Below are 12639 nucleotides of genomic sequence, written 5' to 3'. Positions count from 1 at the left end.
GGCCCGATACATGGTGCGCCGCCATCTGTCAAGAACAACATGCAGAAAGATCTTGTCGTCACCAGTCTTCAATGAAAGATTCTCATGGACTATGATAGAGCATTCGAATATAATAGCTGCCTGTTGAGAACTGACCAAGATCTGACGCAGAAAGCCATCGTCAAGTTGAATGAATCAATGCAGATCAATGCAATGCTCGAAGCCGTTTCCAGGAATTCCCTCCTCTGCACGTCATCGCTCATCTCCTCCACTCGCTCGAGGAGTGCCTTTACCCACCTGTAGGAAGTCTCCCGGCACTGCTCGAGAAGATTCAGGAAAGGCTGTAACAGGTCCCTGGAAACCAGTGACAAAAGTCGCGTAGTCAGGAAAGTGAAGGACCACAAGACAGTGTAAGACTCCAAATTCGCCTGCACACGCAAGACGCAGCCAGTTAGGCTCTCCAGAATCTTCCGCGCAAATAACTCATCGCATGGTCGCGAGTAGGTGGATCGGGTGACTAATGATGACTCTGGGCCGGCTTGCAGGCTCATCTGGAGCAGAAACATGGCCGTTTCGCGTCTATTTCAATCGATGTTCGGCATGGCCAGCTCCGTTAAAATGTTCAACCACTGAATCTTATGCCCATACGCCATACCAGTAAGTGCCTTGAACTCTCTCAAGGGCATCCACTCAGGGCACTCGAATTGGCTGACAATTACCTCATTCGGTGTCTGGTCATCAGGGTTTCTCCAGTTGCGACGAAGGAATTGATCCAGTGCATGGGCTCTCTTGGGGAGTTCAAAGACACACAGCTCAGATAAGTCGTCGGTCAATGCCTCGTAGTACTGGTACATAACTCCGCTGCTCAGGCAGACGTCCGACTCAACCGCTTGCCCGACAGGCAATGCCCGTCAATGGATGACAGCGTTGGGCTTGGTTTCTGATTGCAGATGAATGCGGAAACTCGGTTTGGTTGCATTCCAGGGCTTAAGAGGTTGATATGACTTTAAAGAGTAGGTGGTCCGTGGAGTTGATGGATTTCTAGGTCGGCACAGGAGGACGTCATTGATCAAGTACACTGTCAGGTCTCTCCACTGCGAGAAAGTCACAGGAGCAGCCATCTCAAAAACGGTAGCCTGCGCAGCGAGTTCGTGTTGCGGCAGGGGCCATTCGTTCACAAAAACCGCAAGGGAGTTGGCCTTTGATTCGAAGCCGCACCTTCGGCATGAAGACGGATGAATGTAGACCATCCCTCCTGCGTCCCGCTTGGTAGATACATCGCATTCGCTCTCTGCGTGCTTCTGCATCAGCTTGACATACTCCGTCTTGGCTTTGCGAAACTCATCGCGTTTCTCCTGTCTCTTAGCCGCGGCGTCTGCCTCAATCTCATACTTGAGCTGCTGGAGCTGAGTCGAGTTGCGAAAGAATTTGACAGCGAAGGAGCCGGGCGAGCCAAATGAGCCAAGAATATAAGGCTTATCCGCTTTGTCTGCAAATGGGACGCGATCCCGGATGTAGATTTCAAGACGTTGAAGCCTCCTCATGTCCCGCATTGAACCAAGTAAGAGCGATTGCCACAGGACGGCTGGAATCGGTGGATTGTAATCTGCCAAAAGGGGAAGCTCTTGAATGGTGGCTACGTCTGCGGCATACCAGAGTTCTAAGATAGTGAGAATCATTCGTGAAGCTCCCTCGGGGCGTCCGGAGTAGTAGCTAGCTGCCTTGGCGTGGTATGCCTCGATCAAATATCCCAAACCCTTCACCGGATTATCTGCTTTGCTTATATGGTAATCGATCCATGTTTGAAGGTTCTCTGCCACCGACGACTCAATCTCGAGGAGCTTGAAAGGCGTGTAATCCTCACTCCAGTATCTAACGGATGGCAACTGGTTCTGGGGCAAGGAGTTGAGTTCTGAAGTCGGACGAAACCTGGATTCGAGAACCGCCGCTTTTCGCTGAGCTATCGACTTGATGAAAGCTTCCGTATCGCTAAGGGAGAAGGTGATATTATCCTCAATCTTGAACTTGGATAGTTCATTCAGGCTCAATGGCGGTCCAGCTTGTTCCATGATATACCTCCATCGCTTATGCAGAATCTCTGAAGTTTTTGAGACGATATGTTGGATATTAACCAGCTAAGGCCCATCGTTTGGTCTCTTGAGCTTGTAGAGACGACGTGAAACCTTATTCAACATAGTTTGAAGGATGTCGCTGGAAACCTTCTGGTGGTCATTGGCAGCGTGAAGAGCTTGAGCCATGAGAAATGCCTTGAACTCCTTGTAGGTATTTCTTCCAGTCGCAGAAAGTCGTGTGATAGACAACTGCAGGGCTACTCGAATTAGAAGCCAAGCCGAAGAGCGACGCCAAGGAAATTTGCTGTCTTTCCATATCACATCATCGCGGGTGTTTTTACAGATTTTGTCCACAGCAACTTCCTTACCGCATCCGCGGAGGATGCTTGCAAGGAGTTCGGTAACAATCATCGGGTCAGATGTCTCGTTGTTGTCCTCTTTCTCTTGCTTGTATTTCTTGGTCACCTGCTTCGTCTCTCTTACAGTTTGCTGGCTCATCTTGGTGAGAGTTTTGGTCATGACTACCTGAAAGTCTTAGCTTTCGAAATCAGCGGCTGTGACTTCCACTGCAGTTGCCGGGAAATGGCGCACGAGCCGTCCTCGTATGGACACCACAGCCTCGTTTCTTGGTGATAGCTCAAAAACCTCAAAGCACACCGTGTCCGCGTTTCTGCTGATAAAAACACCAGCATTTTGTTCTGTGATTTGTAGTGCTGCTACAGGTGCTGTAAAACATTGGTAAGCTTTCCTCCTGTGAGCCAAACAAATTCAAAAAGCGTTTTAGCTCCTTCAGAATATCTCGGACAACAACTTCCCTCAGGTATCCTTGAGGGTTCCTCGATGTCCTTAAGGACTTCAGTATCGAGATACCTGCCTTCACCGCGTCCTGATCATGGTGTTCGGGGAGAAAACGCCGCAATGACTGCTGCACAAATTCCAAAAGGGTTGTGTCGTTCTTTTGAGAGGTGTCGTCTGCACCCGGAAGTTTTGGAGGCAGGAACAAATGGTGGTAGATGTATCCGAAGCTTGTCCTCGACACGTCTTCAAGTTTTCCACCGTTGGGGGCCATGATAAAAGGAACAGTGCCTGGGCGCGTTGCTCTGGTAAATGGCAAAGAGAATAAGTGGTAAATAAGTGGAGGATGGAAGGAGAGAAGATGAAAAGGGTGGAAGTAGTGTCTGGTTATTATTTTTATGCAAACTCGCTTACACAGATAATGCGGAGGTAGGAGCACTCGGTGAGCAAGCAACAAGGACAGATGTGCCCTTTGTGTATCCCTTTACTCGGGGGGCGACTGTACCGAGCCCGAACCACACCCATCTCAGCCCCACAAAGGTTTCGTCTATCAGATTCTAGAGCTGGCGTACCCTTACGAATGGTAACAACAGCCAGAATGCTTGGCACTCTATTGGTAATCGTATTATCTCATAGCTAGTTATATATGTTGTCCAGGTATTCTAAATTGAGCAGGCTGATACCATTTTTCCATGCATTACTACTTTTTCCCATAATGATCGATTTCAGGTCGCGAAAGATTCTAATCTACCGACCGTAACGTGGCATCGAGGGATAACTTGCGGGATCGACAGGCACCGCACTGACTATGAGTTATCTAACAATGGTGATAAAGGGTTAGGAGCCCAGATCAATGACAAACACCTCGCGGCATCGGCGGATTCCGATTGGTCGAGGATACGGCCTCAGGAACATCGAATCCACCGAGAAGATGCGTAACCTCCATGACGAGGACGCAAAAGTAGAAACTGCTTAGGTCCCTTGGGAGATAGACGCTGGCGAGGTTGAGGCGTCGAGACAGGGTCCCCAAGTATCCATAGAGGCCAAGATTAAGGTCCAATACTACTAAGATCATCCATTGGCCACATGGAATGGCCCTAATCCGAAAGGAGACCCCGCATGAAAAGGAAAACCAAACGGGCAAAAAAAAAAAAGGCAGCATGACTTAGCAAATCATCCATGATCTATTAGTTAGTTTACTATAGGTTCTGGATCCTTACATCCATGGATGGCTCCGCTGATCCACGATCGTGAGTGGGGCCGGAGCCCGTGAAATCCGCAGCGGAGGCCGTACATCGCGGCCCCGAAATGAGAGATGTTCCCTGTTCTTTACTAACCGTAAGTATATAAACCCAAAATGACGCCCTTAATGCCAGAACACCTCAAGAGTTGTCCTTCGGTCTCTACATGCTTAGCAATCCTCTAGAGCTACCTCATGGATACCAAAGCGATTGAAAGCGAAAAGGGGGCGATAACATCGCCGACTCCAGTCAAGCCCGAGGGCTCGTTCTCCACCTACAAGCGAATCTTCCGGTATTCCGGGCCTTTCGAGCTCTCGCTACAGATCATTGCATGCGTCGCAGCTGTTGCTTCTGGTTCCGGCATCGCTTTCCAACCTCTTATCTTAGGCCAGTTTGTCACCAGCATCACCGACTTCACATCATCGCAATCCTCTCCATCCCAACTTCGCTCGGAAGCGTCAGAGCTCGCTCTGTACTTTGTATACCTCGGTATTGCCCGCTTCGTCCTCTCTTATATCTACAACACACTTTTCACCCACACCGCTCACGTCATTACTCGGAACATTCGACATGAGTATCTCAAGTCAGCTCTTGGTCAGGAAGTGGCATTCTTTGATGCTGGAACTGGAGGTTCGATCGCAACCCAAGCGACCTCCAATGGGCGCATGATCCAGGGTGGGATAAGTGAGAAGTTTGGTCTTGCTTTGCAGGGCATTGCGGCATTCATCACAGCGTTCATAATCGCCTTCGTCGTGCAGTGGAAACTGACCCTGATATGCCTCTGCATTGCACCAGCGACGATGATCGTCAATGGTATTGCGGGAGGCTTTATGGGAGTTTATGAGAATCAGATTCTCGAGATCAACGCGAAGGCTAATCACTTTGCAGAAAGCGTTCTCTCCAGCGTGCGGACTACACATGCGTTTGAAATTCGGGATAGGCTTGTTGACAGATTTGACGAGCACCTATCTAGTGCTCATAAGATTGGCAGCAAACTTTCAATAATTTTCGGCACGTTTTTCTCTGCCGAATACTGTATTGTCTATTTAGGCTACGGTTTGGCCTTCTGGCAAGGTATTCGCATGTTTTCTAGGGAAGAGATTGGGGAACCGGGGGGTATCTTTACGTGAGTTTCTTTATTTAACCAAAAGTAGATAGGGCTTTTTGTTAACAGTCCAGTGTCGTCATGTCGGTCATCATCGCTGCTACGCAGCTGACCATGCTTACCCCTTACATGGTCGACTTCACTCGCTCCACCACTGCGGCATCTACGCTGTTTAGTTTGATGGATCGCAAGTCTGAAATTGATCCGTATGATACAAACGGCCATCAGCCATCAGAGGTTGTAGGAGATATTGAGTTCACCGATGTTACGTTTGCGTACCCCACTCGGCCTGAGGTGAACGTCCTTGACAAGTTCTCCATGCGAGTCCAGGCTGGCAAGGTCACTGCTCTGGTGGTGAGTTAATCATGAAGTCGTTATGGCCGTGTTTGAAGCTGAAATATTTACAGGGTCAATCTGGCTCAGGAAAGAGTACAATTGTCGGCATCCTCGAGCGTTGGTATAACCCTGCGGCAGGAACCATCAAATTAGATGGCCATCCACTCAACGAGTTGAATCTCAGCTGGCTCCGGAAAAATGTCCATCTCGTCCAGCAAGAGCCAATCCTCTTCCAGGGTACTGTGTTTGACAACATCAATCAAGGACTTGTTGGCACAAAGTGGGAAGATGCCCCTAGGGATCAGCAAATGGAACGAATCCAAGACGCTGCTACCATGGCCTCTGCACATGACTTTATTATGGACCTCCCGAATGGTTACGATACTAACATAGGCCAACGTGGTGGCCTTTTGTCAGGTGGTCAAAAGCAGCGAATTGCTATCGCTCGAAGTATTGTCTCTCAGCCTAAGGTTCTTCTCCTAGATGAGGCTACTAGTGCTCTAGATCCGCATGCCGAAGGTGTTGTTCAAAAGGCCCTGGATAAAGCTACAGAAGGTCGGACTACGATTGTCATTGCACACAAGCTTGCGACCATCCGAAAGGCCGATAACATTATTGTTATGGAAAAGGGTTGCATTGTTGAGCAGGGAACACACGATTCTTTGCTTGCACGTGGCGCTAAATACGCTCAACTTGTGAGAGCACAAGACTTGGCTGTGTCGAGCCAATCAGAGCCAGAGTTTGAGCCCGGATCTGACAACGACGAGAAAGTGGATATCGTAAATAAACCTTCAGTCCCAGCATCATACAGCTCCGTCGACAAATTCAATGGAAACATACCGCGGAATGACTATGCCGATTACGACAAATGCAAGCAACGAAACATCATTTTTATCATCTATCGTCTCCTCCGAGAAACCCCCGAGATTCGCTACGTGTACTATTTGGTATTTGCTGGATGTCTAGTTGGTGGTAAGTGAGCGAAAGTGATCGCCTGCCATTCGTTCCCTTTTAATAACAAAAATAGGAGCGACCTTCCCGGGCCAAGCGGTTCTTCTCTCTAGTGTGATTGAGATCTTCACCCTGCCAACGATTGAATTGGAACACAGGGGCAACTTCCTCGCAACCATGTTTATCGTTTTCGCTGCTGGCTGTCTTATATCCTACTTCATTCTCGGCTACGCAACCAATACTGTCGCCCAGCATCTAGGTCACAAATTCCGGAAACAATGCCTCCATGACATCCTCCACCAAGATATTGAATTCTTCGATCGTGATGAGAATAGCACTGGTGCACTGGTTGCGCGCGTGGATTCAAACCCACAGGCTATCCTCGAACTGATGGGGTACAACATTGGTCTTGTATTGATCGCTGCCTTGAATGTTCTCGCATGTGCAGTATTGGCACTCGTTTACTCATGGAAACTTGGTCTGGTGGTCACATGTGCGGGTCTTACTTCGTTGGTCGGTTCAGGGTATCTGAAGATCAGGCTGGATGCGAAGCTTGATCGGGATACTTCCAAGCGCTATTCAGTTAGCGCGTCTATTGCGTCAGAGGCCGTTACTTCCATTCGCACGATTTCGTCCCTTGGTATAGAGCATTGTGTGTTGGAAAGATACACGAGAGAGCTAGATGAAGCGATTGCTGAGTTGAAGCGTCCGCTGTTTGCGATAATGGCGAGCTTTTCCTTTACACAATCTGCCGAATACTGGTTCCTGGCACTTGGCTTCTGGTATGGATGTCGGCTGCTGTCGTTTGGTGAGATTACCATTTACGCATTCTTTGTCGCCTTTCTGGGGGTGTTCTTCTCCGCGCAGAGTGCATCTCAGCTCTTCCAGTTTTCTAGTAGCATCACGAATGGTGTCAACGCTGCAAACTATCTCTTCTGGCTGAATGATCTTCAGAAAACAGTGCAGGAGAGAGATGGTAGTCGTGAACAGGGCCCTGGTGCAGTGCATACCCTTGATCTGGACAAGGTCAAGTTCTCCTATCCTTGTCGACCCGAAATTCCTATTCTGAAAGGCCTTGATCTCAGCGTATGTTACCCTCCCCGGTCTCGCGAATGGAAACTAAACCCACCCAGGTTAAGAAAGGCCAATTTATAGCCCTCGTCGGCTCATCTGGATGTGGCAAATCAACTATCATAGCTCTCCTGGAAAGGTTCTACGATCCATCCTCAGGGCAGATAACACTCAATTCCTCACCTCTACCAAGTCTCAGCCCACGCCTCTATCGCAAGGTTGTCTCCCTCGTGCAACAGCAACCAGACCTCTTCACAATCTCCATACGCGAAAACGTCGCATTGGGTCTCGGATGTGATTCCCGGGGTGATCTCGATGTGGCAGACAGTCAAATAGAGTCTGCCCTTCGAGTGGCTAATGCATGGGAATTTGTTATGTCTCTCCCTGATGGCTTAGCTACGCTGGTTGGGTTTGGCGGATCACAGCTTTCAGGTGGTCAAAGGCAGCGTATTGCAATCGCGAGAGCGCTGATCCGTGATCCAAAGATTCTTCTTCTGGACGAGGCTACTAGCGCACTTGATACCGAGAGTGAGCGGGTTGTGCAAGCGGGGATTGCTACAGCGAGGGATGGAGATCGGATTACGGTTGCTGTTGCACACCGGTTGAGTACGATCAAGGACGCGGACGTGATATGTGTATTTCACCAGGGTCGGATTGTGGAGATGGGATCACACTCCCAATTGATTGGCACGGGTGGCATGTATAGTAAGATGTGTGAGGCTCAAGCTTTAGACTAGATTTAGATTTGAGGAATATTGCAGCAACACTCTACCGCTGAAAGCTTGCTGTATTCTACAAATGAGAGTAGTATCATCCTATAAGACTAGAATGAGGGCACAACCGTCAATTATCGGTAGGGGTAAAGCCGGAACTCGAACAGAAGATTTCATATCCGTCCCCGTCGACGGTCATCGGATCCATAGCGCATTCACGAGATCCTGGGAATAGGGCACAATATCACGATGACCTTCAGAGGCAACAGGTACCCACTATGTCTTCAACATACCCTTCGTCACTAGGAAGCAAGCGGAGCAACTTATGAAAGTCATAGACTTGCCAGTCTTCACAGCGCATCGCGAAGGGGGGGGGGATATGCGCGAGGTCCCGACGACAAGTTGCACAGAATAATTCAGATTCGATTTTCTTCGGCTGCGAAACATGACAAGAAGTTAATACAATACTTATTGATTCTTATAGCTTAGAAAGCCTAATGCCTGATCCTTTTTCTGTTTTCTGTCAGACCATAAGCTACGGTGGGCTACCTCGACGTTCTCGAAGGCCTAACACAAGGTCTCCATCGCATCGTTAATCCCCTTAATAATCTTCTTGGCTTAGAGATCCTGCCCGTCATCGCCTGTGTTCTAAAAGCTGGTGTACCACACGAGATCCGCGGATAGATTGGCAGCATTACCATGCATACACACTGTGGTCTATCCAGATTGTTAGTGATGACCAAGAATGAGGGGAAGGTCAACAAAACATATGCTCAAACATAGCATATTCCTTGCGGAACACTAACGACACAAGATAGACCTTAAAAGGTGGCAGTAAATCTTAACGGCCGCATCACTTGAGGGGTCAAAGTTCTTAATACTGGTACAGAAGTAGTGAAGACACCAAACAACCTTCGGGTTCCATACAAAAACAGTAGTCGCAGGTGTGCAAGGCGCCATGATTAAATCAATAAAAAGCTTCCGTATCAAAAAAACAAGAAGAGTTTAGTCAGAGAAGAGGAAAGGATAGAGAAAAGTTTAACGGCTAGAGCCCAAACAAAGAAGAAGACTTATTGTGGGAAATTTTCTTCTATTGCCAAAACTCGTACATCCGCTGCCGTCATGGCAATAGAGAACCCGTACAATCAACAACCACAACAAAGGAAATGCGACCAGAGACCATCACCTAGGTACCTAACCCCACCTTTTTGCTCTCCCTACAAGGACGCTATATAATGGCGTCTGACCTTCATGAGGGACAGTTATAATCATTATTCTTATTTTTTTTATTTCCTTTCCTAGTTATAAATATGATAAAATATCATGAAATATCATAAAAGGAGTTTTAGTATTAACACCCTTATTCCCAGGGATACGTGCTATTACCAAGGGTCCTTTACCTTTTTTTTGGCTTTTTGTCAGATACGCGTTCAGGGCCGCGTTTCCGCGGGGCCCGAAAGTCTTGTAAATATCACTTAGGACTTCATCTAACTTGTGATACCCTTTTTCTAAATCGACCCTGTCATGACCTCGTTGTTTTCAAGCCATTCCTCCAACTCTGCGCTATTTGCCATCCACATCATCGGATTCATAACTCGAAGTTCATCGTTCGTCGCGTCTGCACTAGTTCTTGCATCGTTGGTTTCCGCCTCCTTATTGCTACTATCATGCTGAGGAATAAGGTGATGCTGTCTGCCAGGAATCCATGCACTGGCGGAGGAGAATCCTAGCGCGTCCAGATAAGTGTCTATCTTTGAGCTGTCCTGCCACCCTTCCAATGGCGTTGCCGAAAAACGGAACTTCACATAACCCATAGCAATTCTGCAGAGAACCTGAAACAGACGGTGCAGTTTAGCGGCGGGTCCAGAAATAGATGAGGCAGACTGAATAGAAGTAACGAAGGCTTGGAGGCGGGCTAGATCCGCCTCATCTTGGGTTTCGATAACATGACAGAATATGACGATGAACGGAATAAAGGGAGCGAATAGAAGTGTCCTATGCACATCAGCACTGCGCGAGATAAGAGATATGAAGACAGATTCTTACCAATGCATGTAAATCGCGAGGTAGGATGTTGCACTCTTGTGCATGAGTGCTATACATTCTTCGTGTTTCTCCAAGGTGGCTCTCGCGGCGGCAATACAGCTGTAGTTGAATGTTGTGGCAGAGCCAGGCAGGGGTGGAGCTGCTCGATGAACAAGGGTTTGGAGAGACAGACGAGGGACATTTTCTGAAATGTAGAAGAAGTTGATCAAATCCTCCCCAGACTGCTCCTTTGCTTCTTCAAACCATTTCATCTTAGGTAAATATGTTAGTAACGTGTTCACCCACTTGCTTGTTGCCGTTCACCTACGTTGGTTTCCCAAGTCTTCGCCTCCAAGTTGCGTAGATCAGACACCAAAGCCTCGACCCGAGACTGCTTTACCTGGTCGGACTGTGTCATGGAAGTGGGGCTATACAGCATCTCGTAAATATTGCCCTGACATCGCGCCGTCTCGATCGATAGTACAAAGTATGCTAAAACCGGCTCAGAATGAGAATCATTGGTTGATGGCCGTGGTACCGTGATATCCCAGTCAGGTATTGTCGAGGGTCGCCCCAGCCGCAGAGACAGGCTCTTGTCAATGAAGTAGATGCTCCAAAACAAAAACTGTTTGTACTGGAACTCATCTTGCTTGTCATTTTTCACCGATGCAAGCCTGTGATAGCCCAAGGTCTGGCAGAGTTCTGATCCTTTTGCTGACAATGTCCAAGAAAGAGAAGGCTTTGAGAGCTCGATAGCATAGAAAGCCTCGAAAGCGGTCAGCACAAGCATTCTAATTATTAAACAGACTACATACGCCAAAAAGGAGAGCAAGAATCGTGTCAGAAGTAGCAGATAAATGCAATGGCAGTTTTGATAAAACAGTTTCAAGGTTGTCGCGACACAGGTGAGCATGGGTGATGCATTCGTCCTTTTCCTGTGGGACGACCTGGAAACTGTAGTCCCAAAATAGCGAATAAAGGCCAGCGTTGACAGTGATAAAGTTAGCTTCGGAGTGATTATCATTGAAGTAGACGTCAAGACACGTGTCTGTGAATCGTTGGAATGGGAGGAACTCATAGATCCACCCGCTCCCCACGAGCTGTTTGGCTAAAGCATCAACCACAGCGTTAGCTTGAGCGGCCAGATGAATATGAATTTGTGCCAGAAAGGAGGGGAGGGGGGGGGGGTACCTTTCGCCATACGGATCAAAGCAATGGCCTTCTTTAGGGGAGGCATCTCATACCCTGGGAGGTTGACCCGCTGAATGGGCCTGGCATGCGGGTACGCTAGCTCATCAACTGCACCATCTCCCTGGGTTAGGATAGAAGACAGCTCATCAAGAGTGTTACATAATTCTGGGCTGGAAGCTTGGAGGGGATTGGTGGCGATAACTTTCTGTAAAAACTCGTTGGCAAAGGCAGAGTGGGCAGCTAAAGAGGAGTCTCCCTCGGCCACCTGCCCATGAGCCCATTTCGTTTGGGTTGAGTCGCTGGCTGGCGTTGAGACAGAGGGGGGTGTCTGGGTAGAGATTTGCGAATTTCCGGGTGGCCGAGAGCTGCCGTCGGACAACTCGCTCGCTTGGAGCTTTTCCAAAAGCCTGATTGCCTTTTCGAGCCTGCTGTCGATGAGGTCTATCTTTCGTTCACTACGAAGCAGGGAGTTGATACGTCAGACAATGTGCAAGTCGAAAGAGAGGATATCATGAGAAAGGATACAGGCGGATGGAGACCAGGGTACGCGTACTATTGGGGAGTGAGGAGAATGCGCGTGCGCTTCTTTGGGGGTTGGACAGGAGTGTAGATACAAACAACTTTGGTGCTGATGCAGTGGGAGCAAGGCGACTCTCTATCGCAGCGAACCTAGACATAAGTACATAAGCTTGAGGCTCTGCAATTTATCATGTGAAAGGACTCAAGGGTATGTGTGGGTCTTCCGCATTCATGCTCACATGCATACCTTGCGAGTACGACAAGGATCGCACTATGACAGAAGTTAACGTCTGTGTCAGGAGGCTGAAACGCGAGAGACGGAGGCACTCACAGCTTGGCGATTCGCATTGGGGGTTACTGGCGACCATCCAGTGCCATTACCACCAAGTCCACCGGTCTCGAGCTGACCGCCCTCATCCATGTTGTGGCGGCGCAGGTGTTGCAGCAGATATCGCAAAATTGGGGGATTTCCTGCTATGCTAGACAACGACGGAGACCTCGGGCCGCGGAAAGAGTGAATTCGGCCCCAGAGAATGGAGGGGAAAGGGTACTATAGTGATAGGAAACAGCACTGGAAGTACTATAGCGGGGAGCAGATTTTTTGCTCAGCATAAATCGTGAGCAGTCCAACGATGACGTAG

The 12639-nt window shown here is 48.6% G+C and overlaps 3 protein-coding genes across 3 annotated transcripts; 1 reads left to right on the top strand and 2 right to left on the bottom strand.

Annotated features, from left to right (window-relative positions):
* Positions 1-24: 24 nt before the first annotated feature.
* On the bottom strand, positions 25-3120 carry N7533_013403 (uncharacterized protein; the record flags this gene model as incomplete). Its single annotated transcript, XM_057110053.1, has 6 exons — position 25; positions 136-558; positions 628-840; positions 1057-2114; positions 2163-2572; positions 2922-3120. Coding segments are annotated over 6 exons (2304 nt in total).
* Positions 3121-4281: 1161 nt separating this feature from the next.
* Positions 4282-8287, top strand: N7533_013402 (ABC transporter B family protein; the record flags this gene model as incomplete). The annotated part of the gene is made up of 5 exons (XM_057110052.1): positions 4282-5213; positions 5267-5546; positions 5600-6500; positions 6556-7565; positions 7613-8287. The coding sequence occupies 5 exons, from the start codon at positions 4282-4284 to the stop codon at positions 8285-8287; spliced, it is 3798 nt and encodes a 1265-aa protein (XP_056952754.1).
* Positions 8288-9771: 1484 nt separating this feature from the next.
* On the bottom strand, positions 9772-12419 carry N7533_013401 (Zn(II)2Cys6 transcription factor; the record flags this gene model as incomplete). The annotated part of the gene is made up of 8 exons (XM_057110051.1): positions 9772-10258; positions 10310-10560; positions 10617-11054; positions 11104-11396; positions 11480-11934; positions 12033-12148; positions 12246-12269; positions 12330-12419. 8 exons carry the CDS (start codon positions 12417-12419, stop codon positions 9772-9774), a joined length of 2154 nt encoding a protein of 717 aa, XP_056952753.1.
* Between the last annotated feature and the right edge of the window lie 220 nt (positions 12420-12639).

This window comes from Penicillium manginii (assembly GCF_028828005.1).
Source record: "Penicillium manginii strain IBT 31320 chromosome Unknown utg000011l:1.0-1395921.0:1.0-1396616.0, whole genome shotgun sequence".
Taxonomy (NCBI): domain Eukaryota; kingdom Fungi; phylum Ascomycota; class Eurotiomycetes; order Eurotiales; family Aspergillaceae; genus Penicillium; species Penicillium manginii.
The sequence above is the reverse complement of the archived record's forward strand: the minus strand, read 5'-3'. Positions and strand labels throughout refer to the sequence as shown.